Source organism: Solanum verrucosum, unplaced genomic scaffold (assembly GCF_900185275.1).
Source record: "Solanum verrucosum unplaced genomic scaffold, falcon-dt-bn FXZP01000196.1, whole genome shotgun sequence".
In the NCBI taxonomy this organism is placed as follows: domain Eukaryota; kingdom Viridiplantae; phylum Streptophyta; class Magnoliopsida; order Solanales; family Solanaceae; genus Solanum; species Solanum verrucosum.
Window position 1 is genome coordinate 3,917,319 of NW_026020420.1, and position 27,231 is coordinate 3,944,549.

General features: G+C 34.5%; 5 protein-coding genes across 6 annotated transcripts; 2 read left to right on the forward strand and 3 right to left on the reverse strand.

The window, feature by feature from the left end:
• Positions 1-1,193: 1,193 nt before the first annotated feature.
• LOC125806813 (uncharacterized) lies at positions 1,194-1,605 on the reverse strand. Its single transcript, XM_049486563.1, has one exon. It carries the CDS (start codon positions 1,570-1,572, stop codon positions 1,213-1,215), a length of 360 nt encoding a protein of 119 aa, XP_049342520.1. The 5' UTR covers positions 1,573-1,605; the 3' UTR covers positions 1,194-1,212.
• Positions 1,606-5,716: 4,111 nt separating this feature from the next.
• On the reverse strand, positions 5,717-7,465 carry LOC125841029 (protein CANDIDATE G-PROTEIN COUPLED RECEPTOR 7-like). The gene has a single exon (XM_049520022.1). It carries the CDS (start codon positions 7,235-7,237, stop codon positions 5,933-5,935), a length of 1,305 nt encoding a protein of 434 aa, XP_049375979.1. The 5' UTR covers positions 7,238-7,465; the 3' UTR covers positions 5,717-5,932.
• Positions 7,466-13,168: 5,703 nt separating this feature from the next.
• LOC125806978 (phosphatidate phosphatase PAH1-like) lies at positions 13,169-19,865 on the forward strand. 2 transcript variants are annotated; one of them, XM_049486727.1, is made up of 10 exons: positions 13,169-14,599; positions 14,715-15,325; positions 15,427-15,500; positions 16,156-16,240; positions 16,872-16,958; positions 17,384-17,456; positions 18,437-18,480; positions 18,574-18,702; positions 18,796-18,894; positions 19,653-19,865. In XM_049486727.1, the coding sequence occupies exons 1-10, from the start codon at positions 13,270-13,272 to the stop codon at positions 19,710-19,712; spliced, it is 2,592 nt and encodes an 863-aa protein (XP_049342684.1). In that variant the 5' UTR covers positions 13,169-13,269; the 3' UTR covers positions 19,713-19,865. The 2 variants fall into 2 exon arrangements, with proteins under 2 accessions (XP_049342684.1, XP_049342686.1); XM_049486729.1 differs by having other exon boundaries at positions 14,721-15,325.
• A 487-nt stretch (positions 19,866-20,352) lies between these two features.
• On the forward strand, positions 20,353-23,385 carry LOC125806959 (pentatricopeptide repeat-containing protein At2g29760, chloroplastic-like). The gene is made up of 2 exons (XM_049486710.1): positions 20,353-22,368; positions 23,281-23,385. The coding sequence occupies exons 1-2, from the start codon at positions 20,353-20,355 to the stop codon at positions 23,383-23,385; spliced, it is 2,121 nt and encodes a 706-aa protein (XP_049342667.1).
• Positions 23,356-26,782, reverse strand: LOC125807014 (ankyrin repeat-containing protein ITN1-like). Its single transcript, XM_049486765.1, has 4 exons — positions 26,733-26,782; positions 26,055-26,630; positions 24,890-25,299; positions 23,356-24,256 (listed from the first exon to the last, which is right to left on the reverse strand). The coding sequence occupies exons 1-4, from the start codon at positions 26,752-26,754 to the stop codon at positions 23,432-23,434; spliced, it is 1,833 nt and encodes a 610-aa protein (XP_049342722.1). The 5' UTR covers positions 26,755-26,782; the 3' UTR covers positions 23,356-23,431.
• Positions 26,783-27,231: the final 449 nt, after the last annotated feature.

The window sequence follows — 27,231 nt, forward strand, 5'->3', positions numbered from 1 at the left end:
TTTGATAGAAAAAATGAATGTAAATTAGATTATCGATCTGTAAATTCTTTTGTGTAGTCTGATGCTTAAGTAATTTTGGATGTGCACAAGTAGATACTTAAATTTTTATAAAATTGAACAAGTAGACATATATATATATATATATATATATATCTTATGTGGCATAATACACGTAGGAAATAAAATTGTCACATGGGATAAAATTATCTATTTTTTTAAAATCATTCAAATTTAAATGTATATTTGTTTACCCCAAAGTTAAAGAAAATAAATACAAATTAAGGTCAAATTAAATGGTGCTTTTGTGTTATGTCTTTTTATTTTGTAGTGTTAAGATATGAGTTGATGAGCTAAATAATAAGTACTCATATTTTAAAGGGTATTTTTGGGGATATAGTTGAGTGATGTTAATGATTTGAGGTTAACCACTTTGAAGGCTTTTAATGTCACATTAATTACAGTAATAAACAACCTTATTTTCATGGTCAATAGCCGTTAATTGGAATCTTCAATTTAATCTTGCATTATCATTTGCTCATTTAATTACGGTTACATCTCTACCTTTTCTTTTTTTTTTCTACAGTAGAGCAATTGCATATTTTCAATTATGAGTTGTTTTGTCTAAGGATCCTATGTAGTCATAAAATTGAAAAACAATAAACTATACTCTAAACGTATAGTTATTTCATTCAGTGTCTGATACAAAAATTGAAGCCTCAGTTAATTGCATTTACGCCGTGTATATCCTAATAATATAAAGGGAACACACTTCTTATCATGATTTTTATATATTCACAATTCGAATCTAGAATCTCAAGAAAAAAATAAATTAAATAGAACAAAGTAATAACAAATGTTGCACCTTTCTTTTATTTCTCATCTGATATTCGATGCTTGCATTAATATCCTATTTTATGCATTGCAAAGCCTATTTCTACTGGCGACATTTCGAACAAAAAGAAAAGTCATTCTAAGAATTCAAACTTAAAGAGCTTTGAATAAGGATAGGTAAATCTCAATCGTCCACGACAATTCAAGTAAAAATTTAAACTAATTCATGCTCATGCTTTAATATTTGGCCAAAGAAAAAGAAATAAAACACTTTTTTTTTTTTTGAATACAAACTATAAAAAAAAAAATTAAAGGTAAAAAAGACAAAAAGAGAAAAAAAAATAATATTAAAAATACTGTAACTAACACTGACTTTTTTTTTTAACTTTCATGATCGACAACATCAACAGTAGCAGTACACGCTAACAGCTTTCGGAAAACACCGCACAACGCCGCACAACAAATTTTCTTCACTCTCCTCACCGCCGTGAAACTCCTCACGCGCCGCCGTCTCCGACCGATTTTCCCCTTCTTTTTGCCGCCGTTCGCCACTCTTTCTCTGACTTTTCCGAGACACTTCTTAGTTTTTTGAGGAACAGTTTCTTTTCTCGAGAACGTATAAGCGCTTCTCAAGTACAGCTGGCGGCAGGAGACGGAGTCTACCACCCTAGGAGACTGCCAGAGCTGCCGTCTTCTGCCGCCGTATATCGCCGGAGAATTCATCTTCAGAAACTCCGCCATTTCAGTGAAATTTTTGTTTTCACCTTTTCTTTTGTTGTTGTGTGTAATGGGAATGAAAGACAGTTGTCAGAACAAAGAGGTTATTATATACTCCCTCTTCCGTCTTAAGGAGATTTGTGAAATAATCCAAATCTAAATATATATAGAAATATTATTTATCAATAAATCATCTCACTAAAAATAAAATAATTTTTTTAAAGTCAAATTATTAAGTATAAAAGGATTAACGGTCAAAAAGGAGTATTTAAACTATTATTTTATTTTGATTATCCATTATTCTCTTTAACAATTTGAGTTATCAGTTTTTTTTAATTAAAACACAATTTAATACTGAATTAATCTTATTCTCAAATAATGAAGAAAATCATAATTAAACTATGACTCTACAAAAAGGTGATAGTTTTTATATTGATAAATTGAACAATGAATAATTAGAGTATGAAACTGGCAAATATATAATAATTTAAATGTATGCTTTTTAATAATTAACTCAATATAAAAAATATGGGAGAAAGCATAAGTATCCCTAGACTATGACCGAAATCTCAGAGACACACATTAACTAAACTAAGGTCTTATTACCCGCTGAACTCCTTTTAAATATAATATTGTACACTTTTTGGCTAATGTGGCACACCCCATGGCTTCACGCAGTTAAGGTGCGTGGGAGATATTTGAATGTCACGTAAGCCAAAAAGGTGTACAAATTACAAATAAAATGAGTTTAGGGATAATAGGACCTTAATTTAGTTAATGTGTATTTCTGGAATTTGGATCATAGTCTAGGGAGATATTAATATTTTTTCCCTAAAAAATATCATTTATTTTAAACTAATAAAAATATATCATATAAATTGAGAGAAAAAACTAATATTATATAGAATGTGAAAATAGTGTGAGGCATGGAAAATGTGGACATCGATATTAGTGGGATAATGCTCCATGTGTGCTGTACTTTATAGTAATAAGTTCACATTATTAGCGGTGAAAGTGCTTTAATCATGCAAATTAATTTACTTAAAAAGAATTAGGTTGACTTTAAAAACAGTTTTAGAAAAATAAATATTGAGCATATGAGTGGAGAGTGGGTTATTATTTAAAGGATTGTTTGGTTGTTGGGATATATAGATATATATATGAAATAGCTAATTTCATTATTTTAATATAAATAATGAAATAAAATATTTGTGGAATTTATTGATATTCATAATCAAATGTGGAAAACTTCAATGAATTGTCCAGAAGAAAGAAGAGAAAAGAAAATTAATTTCTCCCTCCGTCTCCTTTAATTGTCATGGTTTCCTCTTTTAGAGTCAAACAACAAGAATTTTGACTAATATAGTACTATGTATTTTTTCATCATATTGATATGCAAAAAATTACAATTTATAGTACTTTCAATATAGTTTTTGAATATCTAAATTTTTTGTTTAAAATATCGAATTAATGTAATCTAATTTAACTTTGAAAATTAATTGAATTGACTTTTGAAAAGCGCAACATTACAATTAAACGTGGACGGAAGGAGTATCGTGCTACTCATTGTTGGTAAACAATAAATAGCAAGTCTTCTTATAATTAGAGAGATTATGTACTACATCCATTTCATTTTACTTGGTTTTTATATATACAAAAAGAAAAAAAGATTATTATTTTAGCAAATTAAAAAATATATATTACTGTAGTTGCTTTCAATCTTACTTTTACTATTAAATAACTATATAAAGTATTAATAGTCAAATTTAGATTTTCAAACCATAATTAATAAAATTAGTTTAGTAACATAAACTTCTAACGAATGCATTTAAATAAGAGAGGTGTCAAGTCGACATAGGTAAAGTAAAATACTAGTGTGGATTCTTCTCTAGTTGGGTCAATTACATGCTTGTGTTAGATTAAGTATTTAAGCTAGTGATATTCATGCTTGGTTTTTTTTTTCCAACTCGATATTTGTTACTTGCTTTGAGGCTTTAACTAATCCAAATTCGCATGGCGTGGGAATAAAAAGTTATGGCCTTTTTATACTCTTAACCAAAAGCAAACAACTAGTTAGAGCAAATAATAGACATTTTAAAGAGGATCAAATATCCCATTTTCCATTAGGTGGGGCTTTCTTGTTCCCAAATTTCACTTTCAATGTGTAGGCATCAAGAAGTATGAGCTGATAATGATCGTACCCTTTCTCATCAAGTTACGGGGTCATTTTGTCGAATTCCTTCGACATGGTTCTCTCAAGCGCCCTAGTATACTATACTTGTTCACCTTTGTCGGTTTGGAATATAGTCAGTTCACTCTAAGGATTGTGTTTTTTTTTTCTTGGAAGTTTCAACCTTGTTTACTACTCCCCCTGCCCCTAATTACTTATCCATTTTTTCCTTTTTAGTTGTCCCTAATTACTTGTCCATTTTAACAAATCAAGAAAGGACAAATTTTTTTTTACCTATTATACCCCCAATTAATTACTTTGAAAACGGTAGAACTTTTTGAAAATCTTAAATTTTTAATTCATCCACTTCATAATTAATAGGGATAAAATGATAGACTCACTATGTCAATAATTGTTTTCTTAATAGGTATGTCGATTCAAAAGTGAACAAGTAATTAGGGACAGAGGGAGTATTTGATATGCTTCCAAGTTTTTACCTATATATCAAGATTATCTTGTAACACCAAAACAAAGAGTGAGACATGCCTAATATTGAAGTCCAGATGATCAAAATCCCTAATCCATCAAAAGTAAAAATATATTCAAACAATAAAGAAGCCCTCTATGGTCAGAACTCAGAAGTTATCATTTCTGTTTAAGTTATTAGTGCTAGAATAAGTGCCCTAGGCAACAAACAGGCTATGTTCGATGACTGGCGCTCACCAGAAGACTCACTAGGAGAATAGTAATAACTGAATTTCAAAAGAAAAAGAGTGTTTATGTCCATTCATAAAATAACTAAGAAAGTGTCGCAAAATAAGCAAAGAGCAAAGAGAGACGGATGGGGAAAAACAAAATTCATTAGCTATCAGGAAGTGAAAACAAGTACGATGCTGCCATTTTCAGCTGCATATGCACTATCGCCATCTAAAGAAACCATATCAGCAAGAAAAAGTAAAGGAAGCAATCAGAAAAGTGCAAGTCAAGCCAGAAGTTCCATGCGATCTCATCTACCACGATGGTCTATGTATCAATGTATGAATGAGCATCGGGATCAATTGAGCAAAAAACTTTGAAAAGTAAACAAGGTTGTAATGGTGCTTTCTGTTTTTTGAACCTGTTCCATCTAATAAACTATCACTAGATATCTAATGACATTTGTATTTTGATAAGGAAAACAGATAAGATAGCAAAAAGGAGGTATGACAACGCTCACATATGCTGACAACAAATGAGCAATGACCCCCCACAAATTCATCTAACACAACATGCAGAAAACACCTAACTATATTACCACTCTTGTTTCCAAGTCAATATTGTTTGATTTAGCCAGCTTTCTACTGTAGAAGATCAAAGAGAAAAAACGTAAAAGTCAGTTGAACACTTTCTCACACAGAGGCAGAATTATCCTGAGGAATAGCAGCACGTCAATAAATGTACTCTATTGCATCATGTTTCCTTAAGCCTTATATCTGAATGGTCTAGCCAACAAATAAAAAAAGAATTCCCACCACTATACTATCCCTAATCTATTATTCTCTTCCACGGATTCTTTGATAGTAAGTTCTTTGGCCTATGCCCCACCGATTGTTACTCCTCATTGTTTATGTAAAATGCTTTATAAGATAAAACACGTTCTATTACTAAGAAAGATTAAAATATCACATCTCAGAAATAGGACACAGACACCATATTGCTCATAGCTACAGTGCTATTACTACAGACCGAATATCACACCTCAGAAAGTCAGTCTAGAGTGATGGCATACCATGAAGTAAACAACAGAACATGGAACAAAATGGCCATAACAGGACAGACAGCAAGGCCATTACCATTCAATTGAACCTACATAAGCATAGCTAGACTAATTTCTCAATGGAAAACAACAAACTTAACAATTTCATATTCAAGCACATGACCAGCCAGAGGGAGTACAGACCAACAAGGGAAGATCATGATAAAGCACTATATCAATGAAAATGAGGTTTACATAACACGTCCAATGAAAGAACTATCGATATCCAAAAATGCAAACCGCTGTTCCATGATTACAGTACTATTACTACAGACCAAAATATTGTTTAATAAAAATGAAAAAGTAAAAGAACAGTAAATGATAATTCATCCCAGCAAACCTAACTATCACTTCAGTGAACTCACAGTGTTAGGCTGCAAACTGCATAAATGACAGGACACCTTCCACTGAACTTAACTTCACAGCTCAAACTCCTCATCTCGAAGAGCCATTTCTGCAGCCTCTTCTTCCTCCTCGTCAAGAACAAAGTACTCATTCTTCTCCTCTGGCCTAAACATGTAAAACATCACCATGTAGAACGCTAGACTGGCTATCTCCTCGGCAGCATTTGCCACCCATTGGTACTTATATGCAGCAATTGTCCTCAATGCGAACACAACAATCCTAGTGAAGTACAAGTATCCGATCACCACAATATAAAACTGCCTAAACAAAGTCAATTTTGACAAATTCCTTGCAGCCTTCCCATCAGTCTTTGATGTCTCCCTCAACGACCTAATCGACCAAACAATAGGGAAGATAATAGCACAACAACAAATAATATCAACAATCAAAAACACCTGATTCCAAGTCACCCAATCCCTAATAAACGGACCCGTTTCACCAATCACAACTGATGCCACATTAGCCAAAACCTGAAGCGGGATCACAATCATCAACACTTTCTTCTCCCTCTCTTGCAAAAATGGCTTCAAAAACGACCACCCAGTACCAATCAAAACAATCACAGTAAAAAGCAAAACAACACGAATCGACTGAAAAATGTAAAACAACACATCCCAACCATGAGCAGTACCAGTAACCTTAACATAATGCTTATCCTCCGCAGCGAAAATCAAATTCATTGCCTTCATTACAACTAAAGCAGCCATAAGCATATGAATCCGATGAACAGATTTCTTATTACGAATACATACAGACAGCCACAACCCCAAAAACCCAATATACACAAAGGAAAACAGAAAATACAACGTGGGAAGCTGAGTAAGACCAGCAGAAAGATAATCCTTCACTTGATTATCTAGATTATACAGTTCCGTACGAACATCCATGGATACTTTCGATTCAGGAGCACAATTCGCAAAGAAGAGAGAGTATTCATTAGGAGAAGTAACAGGGTAAGATCGGTTAAACGAAGAATTTGGGGGTGGAGAAAGATCACGGAAAGTAAACAACGAATTGATGAATTTGGAATGTAGAACACAAAATGTAGGGTTTTGTTGAAGTTCAAGAAGAACTTGAATAAGCGCTTCTTCCGATAAGAGAAAAAACCCAAGCCGTGAAGGGTCCGGCGTAGCTAAGGTAGAGATAACAGAGACGGAGGAGACGCTAATGGCGGCTTGACCCGTATGTGTAAACCCGAACCGCTCGAAGAGGATCATTGCACGTGGATCGGAGGAGATTTTCAGGTTTTTTATCTCGCCGGTGGTGAACGAGACAAGACAGAGGAGGAGAAGGAGGAAGGGGAGGGGTAATTTCGTCATTTTGGAAAAATGGAAACGCCGGCGAGTGCGGCGGGTCAATGGTGGTTCACGGAGGAGGACGTCAATGCCGGCGAGGATAACGGGCCGGAAAAGAGAATTGAGGGGATTTTAGGAGTAGGAGAAAATAAGGTTAGGGACTGAAATGAAATGAATAAAGAGTGAAATTTAGGGGAAGATATTAAGGAAATGACGAAATTAGCCTTTTGTGTTAGATCTAGATCTTGTTTGGAGAAAAAAGGTAACTATAGTAGTCTTTATTGTGAAGTAAACTATAGGAAATTTATAAGAAAAATATTTACGTTATTATTCTAATAAAGTCAAACTAAATTGTAAATATCGATTTGGTGTGTTTGATATGGATTTTTCAACAAAAAATAAATTATGATTACTTGGTCAAAATGTTTTAAAGAATAATATCTTAGGTTGGAAAATACGTTCTAAATACTAAAATTCAAAAGAATATTTTTTCTGAATTTGCAAGAGAAAATAAATTTTATATTGATGGTAGGGTTGTTCAAAACAAAATCGAAACCAATAACCCATATAAAAAAAGTTATTGGTTTAATAGTTTCGATAACAGTTTTGATATTCGTTTTTATATTGGGTTATTAGTGTTTGCAATAAATTTTATAAAGTGACAAAAAATAAATTACAATCATAAATAAAATATAAAAAAAAAACATAATCTTATTGATAAACATTGCAGGTACAAATCTGTTTATCCCTTGATTCTTCTCATAAGATTTATCCATGATTCGAGAGCCGTTTGTGACGTATTTCTCAAACTATGATGATTTGAATTTGATCTCCTTATGAATATTTCATAAATTTGTGGAATATTCAAGATGCCTCTTTCAGGGAATATAATATCATTTATATATGCATGAACTAAAATTTAGGGTTGAGTAGCCTCCAAGAATCCTAATCGAAATTGAATACGCCTTGTAGGATCACAATCAGAATTGAACACGTTTTGCAGCTTGCAGAGTCCCATAAATTTTCATTATGTACATATTACATTTATACCATTTGATGTATAAAGTTCTTGACTTAAGGTTTAGTTTCATATTTTTAGTTTTGACTGTCTCAAACTCTTGTTTATTCTACAAAGTATCAGTGTTTGCTATTACACTAGATGCAAGATGTCAACTTGTATGCATGGTTCAATGGTTTTTCATTTATTTAAAAGTGATTTCAGTTATTATTTTTTGTTTTTGAAATTTTAACACCTAAATCAATCATAACTAATAAATTAATAATCGATAAACTAATATTTAAAGAATCTATAAACACTTGTGTAGACACATGCAATTTAGGGTGTCCAATTGGACACCCTTTGTCGGAAAAAAATACCGTATATACAAGTAAAATGATACACGAAATGATTAAATAACATATTTTGGACACCCTTGACACAATAGGTTGTTATAGCCCAGTGGTTTTAGACCTTTTTAAGGTGTTTCAAACACCTTGAATGAGTTAGTGGTCGCGTGTTCGAACAACTTCTTTTTAACTTTTTAAAAAGACCTTTTGTTCACTAGCAACAATTTTTTCCCTTTTTTCAAAAATACCTTTTGTTGTGCAATTTCTGGACACCCTTCGTGAAATTCCTGACTCCGCCACTATCTATAAATTGATAAGTCAAATTGATAAACTTTAAACCTGAATCAAATCATCTGATACACAGCCCTAATTGACATTATCATCTCCATTTCCGACATTTCGTCTCCAGCTTGTAAATTTTATTTAAAAATTTTTATGTTCGAATTCACAATCGAAATTAAATCGATAATTATTCAATATTTAAGTGATGGAACGTAAATTAGGACAAAAATATACTCATAAAAGGATCATGCATGAAATGTACCTAAACAATTACATCACATGTACGAATCCATGTATATTATATTGAGATTTAATAACTAATATATTACTACGAAATTTTGATTATTTTCAGCTGGAAATGGTAAGTTCGAAATAGGATTAAATTAGTTGCTAGTATATCCTAATTCCTAATTAGTTTGTACCTAATTTTACACATGTTGAAAAAATACTCTTTCTTTCTTGATTTAGAAGCATGTTGGTATTGCCGCTAAAAATTATTTTTATTTTTAGAAATACTTTTTTAAAATAACTTTTCAGAAAAGTTTTTTTGAAAAAAATAATTTGTTTTTGGCTAATTCATTTGAAAAATGTTTTTTATAAGCAAATTGTGTTCGGCTGATCTTTTTTAAATATGCTTTTGAGAGTCAAATTACGATTAAGGACAAGTATTATTATGCTTTTAATACTAAGATTATTCTATAGGGAGAAACTAGTTTAAACATCTGTTACAAAAAAAATAGATTAAATTTTTATTTTTATTAAATTAAAATGCTCATATTCAATTTTTCTATCAATATTATACATTTTTTGAAGGGTTGAAATCTTTAATTGATATTTTTTTTTCTTTTTTTCTAATCTTACAAAAATATTGTTGTTACCTTCTTTTCTTTTCTTTTTCTAATTCTGTATAATAATACGTAAAAAATAATACATAAACATAAAATAAAATATAAAATTTATTATATAACAATAAAAAATAAAATTATTAAATGGAACTTAACCAAACATATGAGATATGTTAATTAATTAATAAGATATATATATATATATGGAAGGGACATTTTAATCTTGAAAGAAATAATTTTCTGCTTCTGCTTTTTTTAAGAAGCAGAAATTTATAGCTTCTTCCCAATAATAGAAAACTGCTTCAGCTTCCATTTAAAAAGCAGGTTTACAGGTTCGCCGAACACCTAATTTTTCAAAAAAATAATAATCTCAAAATAAGTGCTTCTGAGCTCCCAACAACAATGCCAACCGGGCTCTTATATGACATATATAAAATTGTGAGAGTTAAAAATAAATAAATTATTGGAATTCCTTTATATGTGTTTTAAGTATTTTAAGCTAAGAAATTATTGTGATTCATAGTCTTTTACATGATTTTCAAGTATATAATATTTTTTATTTTAAAAAACTTAAAGCTTTTATGCCCAAGTTCATAATTAAAGTTAACAAATCTGAATCATGAAATTATAACTGTACCACATGTAAATTGAGACATATGGAATACTTAAATACTACCTTTCTCTCAATATGTATGGCACTTTTTGCTTATAAAAAATTAATTAGATTAATCTTTAAAATTAATTTAAATTAAATTAAATTTATTTAATCTTTTAAAATCAAAATTTTGATATTAAAAAAATTATATAAGTTGCAATTGCCCATATTATAAAAAGGAATATTTTTAAAAATGATCAAAATTTATATTATTTAAATGTTAAATAGTAAAAAAATATCATATAAATCGGAATGGAAGTTATAAGAATTACATAAGCCTTACCAAGTTGAGTTGGATTTCACCTTCTAGAACACGAGACCAGCTATCCATAGTTAACTACAAGTTATCTTATAGTTTCACATCCTTCAAGACTTTTTTTTCCCCTTGTATCCGTATTGACTCAAATAATTTAAATTTATGTATTGTAGAATTCATTTTTAGAGGTGATATTTTTAATAATTTTTTTTTTTAAAAGTTTAATTTCGAGATCTTTTATTAAAGATAAGAAATTTCAATCATATCACTACGACTAGATTGGTTCCTTCATCTAAGTTCATCTCAATATTTGAATGTTTCCCAAAAATCACCCAAATTCATCTCATTGTTGTATCAAAATCTCTCAAATTCGAAATATGAACTTCTCGAAATGTACTCTATAAAATAATACTCTATTGGGAAAAGGGTCAAAAATATCTATCAACTTTCATTTATTAGTTGACTTTATCCTTACCGTTAAATGAAGTTGTTTTTATTCTACTATACTTATCATTTGTACCCTTTAATTGGATGAAAAGCCCTAAATTAACTAAAATTATCCAATTTCAATTAAAATCATTCGATTTTCTCTTTTAATTTGAATCCGACCACTAAACCAAATGAATTCCTACCAATTAAAACTACAAACCCATCTCTCTTAGAGAGATGCGTCTGGGGTTTTAATTTTGTATATATGAATTTATTTGGTTTGATGGATTGAGTATTAAAAAAAAGAAATCGAGTCATTTTAATCGAAATTGGATAATTTTATTTGATCTGGGGCTTTTCATCCAATTGAAGGGTACAAATGATAAATTTGTAGACGACAAGAGTAAGAACAACTTTATTTTAATGGTAGAATAAAATCAACTAATAAATAAAAGTTGAGAGATATTTTTAACCTTTTCCCCTATTCTATTTATTCAAAATGAAGTTCGTTTGGTGAATCCCAAAATTTGAAACTTGAAGCTTCAAACTTTATAATCAAAAACAATTTAGCTTTAATTTTTTTTATCTTGAATAAAATAATTTATAATCATACAAATATCTAACATTTATTTTTCTTTAAAATTTTATTTCATCCTTTCACTTTTACTTATTATTTTGGATTTTATACGCCCCGAGTATATAAGTTTTCGATGGAAGTGATGTGTTATGTGATCCTTTGAGATAATTCTGACAAAAATAAACATAGGAATTTATGACTGGTTGGTTTGGTTTTCCCCAAAAATTCATTCAATTCCTCATCAACCCTTTTGCAGAAAAATCTTTGACGTTACATCTCTATCTGTATCACAACTAATTATATCCCAAAAATAGCTAAACATTTGAGTTTTGACAAGGGAGAAGTATTAAAAAGACTTCTGAATTTATCACAAATTATTAGTTTTAATTTTGAAGTATAATAGTCTTAAAAAATATTAATTTATTTTAACTAATTAAACTTAGATACATCATCAATTTGGCATATGACACAACAAATGATCTCAAACTCTTGGAGCAACATGCGACTCTTAATAAAAAATAAAAAAAGTATTAAAAATGGGGTGTATTTCACTCATGTTGTAAGATCGAAAAATATTTAACTTCAATTAGTTAAGTAAAAAGGTGTATTACCCCTCAGAGTGGCCATTATTTTGGGCTTGAGACTTTCATGTTGGAGGTCTCAAGTTCGAAACCCCTTTGCCTTTGCCAACGAAAGCAAAATATTTGCCTTCTGGATCGAGCTCGTCGCACCCAACTTGCTTAGTGCGGGTTACCTCTCCTGTGTGGTTTGCGAGTTATTGCATAGGAGCGGGAACTTTACCCTGTGCTCACCCAAAGGCTAGCAATTGCGAATTTTTCTTGTCATAGAAAAAAGAAGGTGTTTTTAAAGCTAGTGTTTTCAATACTTCTCTCTTTTGAGAATGCACATTTAGATTCCTCAATAAATTTTTATTATGTTTCATAGACATTCGATGCTAGTGTGGAGATCATTTGAGATATCTAGATGTGCAACTAGTAAAAATCAAATTAAAATATTTATCATCTATTATGCTTAATTAACTTATGGTTTAAATCAATTTAATATTTTTTAAAGTTAAAGTTAAATATATATAATTATAATTCTTTTTATATTAATATGATGGAAATATATTTTAAAATGGTGATCCAAATTTTGTATATAGTTTGAATTAAGTGCCACATAAATCACACAGAGCAAGTATAAAACAAAAAATTCGAAGAGAAAGAATTTTCGGGTATATTATTTTCTTCTTCTTCTTTCTTCAACCCCATTAAGCGGTGAGATCAATTTCGAATTGATCCACTTATATAATTGGAGCTTGAAGATTTTCTGGGCTACATTCAATTTTTGTCACATTGAAAATTTCCATCTGTAAGTTTTTATAGTTTTTTAAAAAAATTATTTTCATGAATCGTTCATTCTCATGCATTTGTATCGAAAAATTTCATTTGGGTTTTGTATTTTGAAGCTTATAGATATAAAATTTATGTGATTTGGGTATTTTGAATTTGTAACATGTATGATCACACATTGCTATTATTTGATTCCATGCAGATTGTGGATTGGGTTGTTTTTTGATTTACGAAGAAAATTACATTGTAGGTTTAAATAATTGGAGTTTTCGATAATTTTGTATCTGGGGTTTTGAGTTTTTGAGGGGTGCAAATGAATGTGGTTGGTAAAGTTAGTAGCTTTATAACACAGGGTGTGTATTCAGTTGCTACCCCATTTCACCCTTTTGGTGGAGCAGTTGATATAATTGTCGTGAAGCAGAATGATGAGACTTTTAGGAGTACCCCTTGGCATGTTCGATTTGGTAAATTTCAGGGTGTACTTAAAGGGGCAGAAAAAGTGGTTCGAATTGAAGTTAACGGTGTAGAAGCTGATTTTCATATGTATCTTGATAATTCGGGTGAAGCTTATTTTATCAGAGAGGTTGTTGCTGATAATGTGAATGGGGATATAAGGGATTCTGCTAAAAAGGAAGAAGTGGATACTAGTGATCTTGATAATGTGAACAATAACGAAGGTGTAAAGGAGGATAATGACTCTAATAAAGCTGAGTTTTCATCGCGAGATGAAGATGTGACATTGGGTATAGAACGATTAGACGGGGGAGATTCCGATGGTGACAGGAGATCCTATGAGTTTCTGGACGAACAATCTTCTTTGGAGGATTCGGCTGTAGCAGAACTTAGTTCCAGCAGATGTGAGAACGCAGATAATGTTGAGGAGGTCCTGGAATCACAGGACTCCAGTTCTGAAGTTGTTATGGTGAGTGTGGATGGCCATATATTGAAAGCACCCATCTTATCATCTGAAATGAATGTGGAAGATGTCAAATTAGACACGCCTAGGTTTCATCTAGGTCCTGGTCAGGGGACAGATTTTTCTGATAGTAACTCAGAGTTCATCTCAGGTGAAGCTACATGGGCTAATGAGTATCTGAGTTATCAGGCGTCACCAAAAGTTGCTCCTGCAGACGCTTGCGATGTGAAAAAAGAGAGCAGTAAGGTTGAGCACCAGACAGATGTTTCTGAAGTAGATGGTCAATATCCAGTGAATCTGGACGTCAAGAACCAGGAAAATGGCAATCTGGAGATTACATCATGTGTCATTAAGAAGAATGCAGTGTCCAACAGCTGTTTGGAGCTCCAAGCGTCTGGCACACATGTTGAGAATGAGGTAAATCAGCCAGATGTGGTTTCTCCTGTGAAGATCCAGGAAGTCGTTGACGATTTAGAAAAGAAGCCTCCTGGGAAACTGGGAGACAGCAGTTCGTTAAATCCTGCTAAAACCCTTCCGCAAGGCGAATCAGTGATGGATTCTAATGGTTCTGATGGCTCAATAGACCATCAGGTTGTTAGTGATAAACACCCTGAGAAAAAGAATGATGTATCTTTAGCAACTGAAGCAATACAGAGTGGCCAGCAAGAACCAGATGAATGTATGCAATGTGAAAATGTGAAGCATCTTATAGAAGCTTTTCTTAAAGGTACAAAAGCTGATTCAGCACAAATGGGGGGTCCCTCTTGTTGTTGAATACAATTGCAGACTCTCATTTATTTTTTGATTTATTGCAAATTCTCACTAATTTCGCACACTTTTAGTAATAGTGACAGGAGTAGAGATATCTCTTTGTGGCAGCTTGCTTCATGCTGGAATGGGTTCTAGTGCTGCTAGAGAAGCCTTTGATGCAAATTACATATCTGAGGAGGAATTCAGAAGTTCTTCAGAATCCATAATCAAGAACAAAAACTTAGTTGTCAGAATTCGAGGAAACTATATTTTGTGGGATAGAGCTGCTCCTATCATTCTTGCCATGGCCGAATGTGATATGGAACTGCCTGTTGAATGTGCTGATTTCATACCTGTGGAGTTGGGGGAGACCTCAAAATCAGGAGAGGATGGTAGTGAGATCTCTTCAGTTCCTTCTGGAAGACGATGGACTCTCTGGCCAAATCCATTTAGAAGGGTTAAGACACTTGAGAAAAGTAACTGTAGTTCATCAAATGAAGAGGTCTTTGTTGATTCTGAATCTGGTTCTGTGTACCAGCCTATAGAACAAACAGCAATCGCTCAAGGAGGCAAGGAATCTCCTCAGTTGCAACTCGTGAGAACAAATATTCCCACTTCCAGTCAAATCACATCTTTAAACTTGAAGGAGGGGCAGAATGTGGTAACTTTCATTTTCTCAACCCGAGTCCTAGGGGAGCAAAAGGTTTGTCGTCTTTCTTTCAATCAAAATATTTTGTTCTAATGACGTGATCTACTGTATTTTTGTATTCTTATTTTGGTTGCTCAAGCAACTTTCTGAAACAGGTTGAATCCCATATATACTTGTGGAAGTGGAACGCAAAAATTGTTATTTCTGATGTTGATGGGACTATTACCAAGTAAGATTTTGCACTAAAATTTTTGGCCTTCAAAATTGAATGTTTGTGCATGCTATCTAGAAATTGTCTTTTGCATACTTGAACTTATAAAGTCCTTTGAAGTCATTAAAGATTTAATGGATAAAAGTAGGAGTTCTGTCAAATAAATCGGGATGGACTTGGGAGTTTTTATTTTCTTGAACTGCTGCATAAAAAATGGAACGATTCTTGTTCTTCTTTTTAGACTACATATGGATTGTGCATTGTCTAAGTTACTAGATTAGCAGAAGTTCTGAACTCAGTTGAACATTGCTTAATGCATTTATAACCCTTATATCTTCCCCAAGAATATCTATAACCTTAAAAGTTTATGAGGCTATCAATAAAGGCTAATGTCTGACAAGGTTAGATTGTGTTAAGTTATCGGAAATGAGTAGAACTGAAATACCAAAAATTCTGATTCATGCGTAGTTGAGTTGAACAATGAGAAGATATTTTTTTGGGGTGCCTATTGAGAAATACGCTACTGTAAGCTTCATCTGATTTATGTGAGAAAAATATGCTTAGTGATCATTATTTCTTTAGAAGTAAAAGTAATAATCCACATTGTCAAAATTGACTATGGATGTGGATATATATGATAACATACCTTTGGGCTACATGTTTCATCGTCCAGGTCCGATGTTCTTGGTCAGTTTATGCCTTTGGTTGGGAAGGACTGGACACATTTTGGAACTGCCAGACTTTTTTCTGCAATCAAGGTACTTCTTTCTCTGACCCACATTCGAGATTTTGCATTTGAACACTCCATTAGTTCTATAAAACAGTAATATTTATTATGTGTCTAACTAGGACATGTGTTTGCTTACCCATTTTGATTGTGACAACTGACAAGTCACATTAAGAACCAGCTTAAGATTATTCATCAACACCACCATATCATGATATCTGCTGTCTCTACTTTTCTACACAACTACATTTTATAATATGTATCAAGTAGCATGCAGAATTCCTGGGCGAGATGCCATTCCTTGAGGAAATTAATAGTTCGTGGGAATTCCTGTCCAAATTTCTGAGTATATTGTGTGGTGGAATCTGTTTTATGCCATCTTTTTGTAAATAGATCATCAAAATATGTCTAAATTTGATTCTTCTAATATTTTGACCATCAGTTCTTAAACTGCTTCAAGTTCAATTAATTGTTGATTGGATTTTCACCGTTAGTTCAGTTGCATCTCCTAAGGAAGACTTATATGAAATAGCATGGGTGTCTGACACAAATGATGCTGAACATTTTTTACCTCACTTCTATTTCACTTATATTGACCCAAGTTTTCCTTAATAGTTTATCATGGATACTAGTGTTGATATGTTTTAGCTTATTAACTGCAGGAAAACGGATATCAGCTACTCTTTCTCAGTGCACGTGCTATTGTTCAAGCATATCTGACCAAGAATTTCCTGTTCAATCTCAAACAGGTAATAGTATATGCATTCATGAGACATCAGCCACACCAGTCCTAGGCTTCTGAATTATAGCGACATATTCTTCTGAATCCCAGGGAACGAGTTGGTTGAAATTTCTCCTTAAACATTTTCAAATATCTAGTGGGTCTTATGATGTTTAGATTAGCTTGACTCGCAACTCTCACAATTTGGCCTTTTCTTTTCATTACTTGTACTTTTCTCCTACTATTCATTGTTCTCTCCCTCTGTGTGTGTGTCTGTTTCTTTTCTTCTTGGAATAAAAAGAGTCTTAGAGGATCATTTTGCTCATGATACTTGTCGTTCAACAGTATGTGCCACTTTGAATTTCTTGGATGTGACTTTTGTTGTCCTGTCATTGCTCTGCGGTCTGATTATCCAACAGATCTCTCTGACTATAAAGGTTATATGCTCTGTAGGATGGAAAAACCCTACCCACTGGACCTGTTGTCATTTCTCCTGATGGTTTATTTCCATCGTTGTATAGAGAAGGTACGGCCGTATCCTTCTAATGTCTTCTCATGCTTGTTGTCTGCGTCAAAGTGCTTGATCGGTGCATAAAAGTTGGACATATTTCTTGGTGTTTGTCCATGCTGAAAGTATTATAAATCTCTGGTTTCCTCATGGAATAGTTTACCGACATTTTCTGCAGACGATTACATTGAAGAGCCTATATGCTGCTTTGCCACACCCAAAAAAGAAGAAGTGGCTTAGTTGATTTCTCTCTGTACTTGTGGTTATCTAACATATGTCCTCTTGAAAATTTACTATTCCCTGTGTTTCAATTTGTTTGTCCTACTTTCCTTTTTTAGAAACTTTTTAATTCCAACTTTTCACATGGCATTTTAAGACCACAAGATTAAAGGGCATTTTGGTATATTTGACATATCTTTAATTTACTACCACAAGATTCAAAAGTGTTTTTTCTTTTTTAAACTTCATGCCAAGTCAAAATAAGGCAAACAAATCGAAACGGAGGGAGTATTTACTTTTCTGGTAGGATCATGAGTATTTTGAGTTCATGTGGATGGTTGCATATGTTTCGACTTTCGACCATTGAGCAAAAGAATGCTTGTATGCCATAGTTAGCTCCACCATAGACTTGGCTATGTTCTCTTCTCTTGTAAAAGGAAAAGATCTAGCTTGGAGTATGCAGATTATATTCCTGCTCTATAAGTTAATCTAAATCTGATGGGAAGTAAATACACTAAGCACGATATTTCTTCAATTGTATTCTTTTGATGTCCTAATTTCCATAACTCTTTCTTCATGTGCATTTGCTGATTGTCTAATGGAAACGTTGTTCCAGTTTGGTAGAGATTTTTGTCTCTTTTTCTGCCTATTATTTGATACCATGTCATCATTTTCAAAGTGGCGATTGAATGCATGTTGAAGGCAATCATTTTCCTACTTTAAGAAGGATTACATGTAATCTTATTCGATTTACTTCTTCCTTCTTTTCATCATGACAGTTATAAGAAGAGCTCCTCATGAATTCAAGATAGCCTGTTTAGAGGTATGCACCTCAAGCTGACAGTTCTTCGTGTGGACTCCAACCATTTGGTATCTTCTAATGGTTGTCCTTTCTAATGCTATTTGTACTTTTCAGGACATCAAAGCACTTTTCCCACAAGATTACAACCCATTTTATGCAGGGTTTGGGAATAGGGACACTGATGAATTCAGTTACAGAAAAATTGGAATTCCTAAAGGCAAAATTTTTATAATCAACCCAAAGGTTAGCAATCCCTGCCATATGCTTTGTTGTCAACTACAGGATTTGTTAATTTAGTGTACAATGTTTGGCTAACATGTTTAAGTGGACTCACAGGGGGAGGTGTCGATTAATAACCAAATTGATGTGAAATCCTATACTTCATTGCACAGTCTAGTTGATGACATGTTCCCACCGACATCCATGGCTGAGCAGGTCAGAAGCAATTTCTCATCTTCTCGTGTATTATCATCTCATTAGTTTGCATGTATTCAAGTCTTAAAAGGGGAGATAATTGATACAGTTTAGGGGTGAAATAGATGCAATGCTGTCACTTTTTTTATACCTTATCCTAGGCCCATCTAGTTGATCGAGGGATAGACGAGTTTAAAGAAGGGATGGAAAATCTTTTATTTGATCTTGATTTGATGTATGTGTTGCGATGCCTTCGTATGAAGGAGGATTGTGGGTATGGCAGATAAGCAGAACGACCCAAAAATGGAAAGAAGAGTATGAGGGGTTAAAGGTTTAGCATTGTCAGATGCTGCAACAAAAACACCATATTCAATCCTTTAATTAGGCTCACATATATTGGTGTGTTATTTATGTTGTTTCAACACCTATAAATCCAAGTTAGAGAGAATTCAATTTTCTCTACATCTCGTCTTGTTCACCCCCTCCATTCCCGTGACTTTTTACATCTAACTTCACCGATAGATTTAGAAAGTTGACAACTATATATCTTCCCCACAAAATGTGTGTTATTTGCACAAATGATAAAATCTCTTGTTAGTTTTTATCCCCACCATCATCGTTTTGACTATTTGGATGAATACGTCTCCGTTCTTTCTTCAGTCAGTTTCCATTACAAACCACTGTTTCATTTACTGATTTATCTGGGACATTTGACTAAATTTGTGGTTTACTAAGTAGGCACTTTGTCACATATTTCTGGATTTTCATTCTGTTTGCAGGAAGATTATAACATATGGAACTATTGGAAAATGCCCATCTCAGACATCAATTTCTTGTAGAGATTTTGTCTCCATACAGATGGATCTATTCTGTTGATTTGATCACTTCTAGCTCTTTGAAAGGAGGGGGTTGCCACTGCTGATTTTTTGGTCGGAAAAATATTTACTCGCACCCAATGTTTCTACCAAATTAAGAAACGTAATACTAAGATATACATACTAAAGTGAGAGTACATATCACTTGTGATAACAAAAGTTTATATGCAAGACGCTTGTCCTATCGTCATTAGTTTGATGTAAACGCCGGATGCAGTGAACTTTTTTTCTTATTACAAGTGTATAAAAACGATTTTGTAGTCGTGGTCAATTCACATTGTCATTTCATTAAAAGCATAGGAAATAAAATTAATCGAATGGCGCCTCTTGTACTTTATGTGGTCTCCCCTTTCTAATTTCCTTTCTTCAACATTACTTGCATTTCTTCTATAATACGTAGTCAAGAATATTTTAATTTCTCATATACATTATGCCAATATTATTAAATACAAATCCACGATTTCAAGAAGATAGATGCACTACTATGAAAGACTGATATCAAAACTTTTCATTTGATGTGTTTGTTTAACTGCCTCGTGAAATACTTTGAGTTTGAGTTCACACATCTATATTTAATCGATCCCAACTCCACACCAAGGCGCCAATGAATGGACCTTGCAGTGGGCTATGGCAGCAGAAACAATTTACCCTTTCTCTGCTAAAGTCTCCCAACAAGCTCTCCACTTTGAATCACCTAAAATCCCTCCATGTATACCTCCTCCGCACTGGCCTTCATCACAGCAGTTTCGCCGTTGGAAACTTCATCACCCATTGTGCTTCTCTTGGACTAATGTCGTATGCAGCCCAACTGTTCGATCAAATGTCTGAACCAAATTCGTTTGTATGGAATACACTCATAAGAGGGTTCCAACAGAATCATTCTCCGAAATACACCCTTTATTATTTTGATCAAATGCGGGTAAACAATGTACAGCCTGATAGATTTACTTACCCTTTCACCATTCGTGCTTGTTCGGGTTTACTGGAGTTTGCTAAAGGAGTGAGTCTTCATGGTCAGGTTGTTAAAATTGGGGTCAATTTTGATGTCTTTGTGGGTACTAGTTTGGTTGATTTTTATACTGCTATGGGGGATTTGAACATGACGAAGAGAGTTTTTGAGGAATTGCCGGATAAAGATGAGGTAACATGGTATGCGATGTTGTCGAGCTATGTTAACAAGTTTAATGACATGGGGAAAGCTCGTGATTTGTTCGAAAAGATACCATGTAAGGATCTTGTAATTTGGCATACCTTAATCCTGGGGTATGTCAAAGCTGGGGACTTGGAGCTAGCGAAAAAGTATTTTGATAGAGCTCCTGTTAAGGATTTGCTCATGTGCAATACAATTTTAGGTTGCCTTGCCAAGAATGGTGAAGTTGAATGTCTCTTAAGATTGTTTCATGAAATGCCTTGTAGGGATTTGGTATCTTGGAATACGGTAATTGGAGGGCTCGTACGTGATGGGAGGATTAATGAAGCTATGAGATTCTTCTATGAAATGGAAAGAGTGAATTTATCGCCTGATGATGTTACCCTGACAAGCTTGCTCTCTGCTTGTGCACAAGCTGGAGCTCTGGAAATTGGGAAATGGTTGCATTCATATATTGATAGGAGGTGTTCTGAGTTAAATGCTGTTATTGGAACAGCGCTGGTGGATATGTATTGCAAGTGTGGTGATTTAGGGAGTGCTGTGGATGTCTTCAATAAGATGTCTGAACGTGATGTTGTAGCTTGGAGTGCTATGATCATGGGGTCCTCGATGAATGGGCAGAGTAGAACTGCATTGAACTTCTTTTACCGTATGAAAGATGAATCTGAAAGACCAAATGATGCGACAATTTTGGGGGTTCTGTGTGCTTGTGTGCATGCAGGGTTGGTTGATGAGGGAAAGAAGTGCTTTTATGGCATGTCTGAGGAGTTTGGGTTAACACCAAAGTTGGAGCATTATGGTTGTATGGTTGATCTCCTTGGTCGAGCTGGTTTGCTAGATGAGGCGTATAGTTTGATACAATCTATGCCATATGCGCCACACACGGGTGCCTGGGGAGCCTTACTAGGAGCATGCAAGATACATAGAAATGTTGAGCTTGCTGAAAAGGCGATAGAACACTTGATCCAACTTGACCTTGAGGACGGGGGCTACCTCGCAATTATGTCCAACATATATGCTAATGCAGGAAGGTGGGAAGATGTCTCAAAGGTCCGAAAATTGATGAAGGAAAAAGGCATTGGTAAATCGCGAGGGATTAGCTCCATTGAGGTTAATGGGGTAATACACGAATTTGGTGTCCAAGAGAAAAAACACCTTCAAGCCAGAGAAATATATGATATGATAGATGAGATTTATAGACGACTGAAGAGGGCAGGCCATGTTGCAAGCACCAGAGAGGTATTTTTCGACGTTGAAGAGGAGGAAAAGGAAAAGGCTCTGTTCTTCCACAGTGAGAAAATGGCTGTTGCTTTCGGACTTATTGCAACTGATAAAACAACTATCATTCGTGTGGTGAAAAACCTTCGCATTTGCCCTGATTGTCATGCAGCTATGAAGCTGATTTCTGCTAGCTTTGAGAGAGAAATAGTCATTAGAGACCGTCATCGTTTTCACCACTTCAAGAATGGTGTTTGCTCTTGTAGAGACTATTGGTGAAAATATGCAAATCCTCCTTCAACCATCATTTCTCATGTCAGTGCAAATGGAGAATTGCTAAACAAGATCCCGAGAGGCTAACAATCAGTTAAAACAGTATGTAGAAAGTTCGATGATATAGGTATTCTCCTACCTAAGACAGGCTATGAAACAATGTCATGGGCGATTTCTTGACCTGGTGTCATGGACTGTCCCGTCCCCTGGTGTAGCTAACTGACAAGTGCGCCTGTGACTATGTCGCCCCACCAGTCACACACACCTGTGCCCACAGGCCACAGCACCGATCAGCAGGCAGTGCCCTTAGCACCAGGACACACTTGCCTCGTAACCTATTGCCCTGCGCATAGTGCATACAGGATGAAGCCAAAGACAAGGACACACTCTCTCCAAGTGTCGTAATCGACCAACCTACCCTTCTAATTCACGATGTTGTACAAGTTGCATTGAGTCCTTTGTACAGCCACAGTTCATATGTTCATTTTATAGCTTTACATTTTTAGTACGAGTTTTTCTCTCCATTTTTGAAGCCATGGTTTTACATAAAAGACGTTATCATATATTCATTTTAGTTTTCTGAATTTCTTATTTCCACAATTTCCATATTCAGTCGATAAATTGAGAAAAGAAACAGCATTTAACTTAACAAGATGATGGTCTGAGATCAAATAGAAAGAAATACACCAACTAAGAATAAGGCAAAATTTTATCGACAAAAAAGAATTTAAGAGAACTGAAAAAAGAATAGGGGACAATATATATATTTGCGTTAGTAGAAATTTAAATATTATGCACTTCTAGCACAAACAAAAACCTTCTGCAAATAGTGCTTGTACCATCTTTCTGTGATTGCTTTCTCTTCTCTTCATCTACCATTAATATTTCCAGCCAGTTACCAGAGACGAGTTCGTTAACAAAACTGCTGAAATGCAGCCTCAGTATTTCCAGCAACGACCTACTGCAACCGATCAGTGTTCTTCGTATCTTGTCTGAGATGACACACACATACACACATACTCTGAAACCACTATAGCTTGAATCAGAGAGCAAACATTGGATTTAAATCTGAATCGGATAATTCCGTGTGAAATGAGTTGGTTCTAGTCCTTGTAAACTTCTCCCTCTTCCTGAGTTTGCGAGTTCTTTTAGACTTCACAACATAATAAGTCATGGCACCTAAAACCCCTGCCATTATGATCCCTGCTACAACTGTAACAAAAATTGCAGCCCATATATTACGCTTTCCAATAACTACATAAGAAGCAGATACAAAGGCCAGATTAGTGAAAACCGCGGCCAACCACATGAGTTTGTTAATCACTCCAATAACCCTTTTTTCTGATTTTGTCTCACCCCTGACTACTGTGATTTGTACAACCACGACAGCCAAGGACGTGAAGAGTGCAAGAGCATTCGTGATATAGAAGATCTTAAATGCAGGGGTGTTGGACGCCACAGCGTATCCAGAATCAAGATCACCACCAGGAACTGTGAATATAGCAGCAAAAGCTACTGTTGCGAAAAGAGAGGCAACAATAGTTACAGAATTGGTAGCAGTGTTAATTCCTTCTCTGTGGAGCTTTTGCAGCTCCTTTGCAATACCAGTCATGTTCTTGTTAGTCTTTCGAGCTTGTTCAAGCTGGGAGTGAACATTTTTCTTAATTTCTGTCACAGTCTTCCTAAGCTCATCTCGCGGCTGATTCAATTCATTGGCTCTACAAGCACCATAACGTGTTAAGCACTCTTTTAGTTCTGTCGATTCTTCAGACATAGGAAGACCTTCAGCTATGTCTAGAGCTGTTTTGTGTTCTCTTGTCAATGCATTGACATTTGTGTCGTCGAGCATCAAGAGTTCTTGCACTATCTGTAGTCATAGAAAGCTAAATTCAAAACCACAGATTCTTTAATGCCTAACATTACCAGTGCCTTATAAAGACCAGTTTCATTTGACAAGCTATGTTACAGTCAAAAGCTTGACAACTTCTTATCCTTAAAAAGGATGGAAAATCCAGAGAAACCTAATGGTTGTTTCCTATTCCTACGTGAACAACTAATCGTTGAGGTGTGTTTTAATACATAGATGATGATGATAGTGCAGGTGGGAAAATAGAACAACTGATAGTTGAGGTGTGAAACTCACAAAAAAGTGATAGTTCATTTGTTTTTGACCATTATCTCTAAAAATTATTCAAGAATGTCTAAAAGGTGCTTTAGGGATCTCTACAACGTCTAAATAAAAGGCGTTTGACATGACGCGGAGAGAAAGGTTACTCCATAGTAATAATTTGAACTCCTATGGTATCTTAGCTACACCTAGTAAGACACAATGAATCACATCCAACAGATGTATCTAAAACGAAATTTGAGCGTGCTCAAATCAAATCAAACCGAAATTGAGAGAGAAAATATTAAGATGGTCTTAACCCTTAGGCCAGGTAGAACAATGAATCACAGCTTTACGCCATCAAAAGTAGTTAAACAAAGCAATAGTGATTACCTCTGACCGCTTTTTCCGCGTGGCAATATGTAATGCAGTATTGCCAAACTTATCCGGAAGCATTACAATAGCTGGATCTGCTTGCAGAAGCAACTTCACCACTTCGGAGCTAACGCCTTTTACTGCCATGTGTAGAGCAGTCTGTCCTTTCTTATCAGTTCTTCTTGCCAGTTGTGGATCCTTTTCCAGCAATGCTTGAACAATATCCACGTGGCCTTGGCGTGCAGACAAATGTAACGCGTTTTTTCCATTAGATCTTGATATCTCTAACAAGCTAGAATCCTTGGAAAGCAATTCATGGACAACTGATGTATGCCCTTTTGTGGCTGCAGATACAAGAGGAGTTGCATTTGATTGAGCAACTGTCTTGCTCAACTCTGGCTCATGCTCCAACAGTAACTTAACAATAGCTGCAAATACATTTTCCACGCGTTAGCAATGAAAATTATAAATTCCTTGGATTCGAGTGATCTGATTGATCAACTTTTGGACTAAATAAATTCTTTTTCTTTGCCTTTTCCTGTAAAACTAGTTTTCAGACACCAGAAAGCAATGTCGAGTGATTTGCTTCGTTCTTGACCTCAGATCGTTTGCTTGAATTTGAAGTACCAGTATTCCAACAAAGGTATATTCCATTCTATCCTGGAAAAACATAATCCAACACCTTGGGTACTTTGAGAGGATTAAATTGCTTATGAACACACAGTAAATTCCGTGGGCTCGATTTTATTTTTTTTTGGTTTGTTTTAATTTGTTGTTTACCTTTTATGCTTAGAACACTGTACACTTCTTAGGCTTGACTAAAATATCTCCATCCTTGTCAAGTACAAAATCAAATACTTAGATGGACAACTGGAAGCTAAAATATCATTTTATGATAACATCTATTCAACAAAATATTCAGTGTAATTCCATAAGTGGGGTCTGGATAGGATGACATGTATGCAGCCTTACCCCTACCTTGTGAAAGGTAGTCGGTAGAGAGGCACATATAGAAAATAATGGAGAAAAGAACAATAACAATGACAACTAGTAGGGTAAATGAAGCAAAGAAAACAACATAATAGTAAAATCGAAGAATACAATAGTAGGAGAGTTACTAATAATAATACTGATAAGGAAAACTAAAAACGATTCTTCAAATCCATATACAATTTTTTATTACCTTGATGACCTTGATTAGCAGCAATGTGCAAGGGATCAAGACCAGAACGATTCTTCGTTGTGATCCCTTCCTTTGTACTATAAGGCAGCAACTCCTTAACAACATCAATATATCCCCTTTCAGCAGCAGTAAACAACGCCGTTTCGCCTAATTCATTTACCTCATTCACCATTGCTTCCCTTATCTCAGCAACCTCTGCATCAAACTCCGCCCCGCTCATGGTTTTCAACATCTGTGCATCAATTTCCCCTAATATATCCCTCACAGCACCCACATCCCCACGCTGAGCCGCGAGATGCAGTTCCGTGTCGTTGTGTCGCCCTGTCACCTGCTTCACATACTTTTTCTTCCCTGTTGGATCCATCCTTTTCCCTGAATTCGATAAAAGTAATGCTTTCCCTGAATTTGACACAAACAGGGCTTTCCCTGAATTTGATGGAATCAAAGCTTTGCTTGAATGTGACACCACAAGTGCCGGTGCTCGTGGCGACGGCGACGATGATGGCTCGCCGGCGTAATTCATGTTCGAAATTGGATGTGGGACCGGAGGTAGCCCCATTTCCAGATCCATCGAACCTGAATCACAAAAATAAAAATAAAAATTACATACACAATGTATAATCCTATAATATAACAATAACAACGTCTCAATCCCAAACTAGTCGATTCATGCATTACCTTGTTGGTTGATGGAAGACATTATAAATTTATTTTTTTATTTTTATTTTACGAGTCCATCAATGGAGTTTTTATTTAGAAATGGAAGAAATGGAGGAAATTAGGGGCGACGGCTGACGGAAAAAGGGAAGTGGGGGACGCCGCCGGTGGTTAAAACGGTTAATATGAAATGATGTTGACGCCGCCGTAGTGATTACCATATTCTTAACGACCAAAAGGTTCGGATTTTGTTTGTTAGTTATAATATTTGAATTCTAACTTTTGAGTTTTTTTACTTTAGTGGCTATTATTAGAGTATATAATTTTTAGTGGTGGAGTGTAATTACACTTGCTCATAATAATATTTTTATATAAACAAACAAATTATATGTATCATTAACTCTTAGAGTTTTCAGATTATTAACGCTTTTTTTTTTTAGAATGAAAAATATTATATTGGGAGTGTTGGGCTAATTCTTGAGGTCTCGACTCTCGAGTTCAAATTCTCCTAGAGATGGAC

Bases quoted from the DNA above. Each gene is read 5' to 3' on its own strand.
- LOC125806813 (XM_049486563.1), bottom strand. From the start codon at position 1,572: ATGGCGGAGTTTCTGAAGATGAATTCTCCGGCGATATACGGCGGCAGA.
- LOC125841029 (XM_049520022.1), bottom strand. From the start codon at position 7,237: ATGACGAAATTACCCCTCCCCTTCCTCCTTCTCCTCCTCTGTCTTGTC.
- LOC125806978 (XM_049486727.1), top strand. From the start codon at position 13,270: ATGAATGTGGTTGGTAAAGTTAGTAGCTTTATAACACAGGGTGTGTAT. The intron at 14,600-14,714 runs GTACAAAAGCTG...GCACACTTTTAG, and splicing joins TATAGAAGCTTTTCTTAAAG to TAATAGTGACAGGAGTAGAG. The intron at 17,457-18,436 runs GTACGGCCGTAT...TCATCATGACAG, and splicing joins TCCATCGTTGTATAGAGAAG to TTATAAGAAGAGCTCCTCAT.
- LOC125806959 (XM_049486710.1), top strand. From the start codon at position 20,353: ATGAATGGACCTTGCAGTGGGCTATGGCAGCAGAAACAATTTACCCTT. The intron at 22,369-23,280 runs GTTTGCTCTTGT...TAATATTTCCAG, and splicing joins TTCACCACTTCAAGAATGGT to CCAGTTACCAGAGACGAGTT.
- LOC125807014 (XM_049486765.1), bottom strand. From the start codon at position 26,754: ATGTCTTCCATCAACCAACAAG. The intron at 26,631-26,732 runs GTAATGCATGAA...TTTGTGATTCAG, and splicing joins GTCTTCCATCAACCAACAAG to GTTCGATGGATCTGGAAATG. The intron at 24,257-24,889 runs GTAATCACTATT...CTATGACTACAG, and splicing joins CGCGGAAAAAGCGGTCAGAG to ATAGTGCAAGAACTCTTGAT.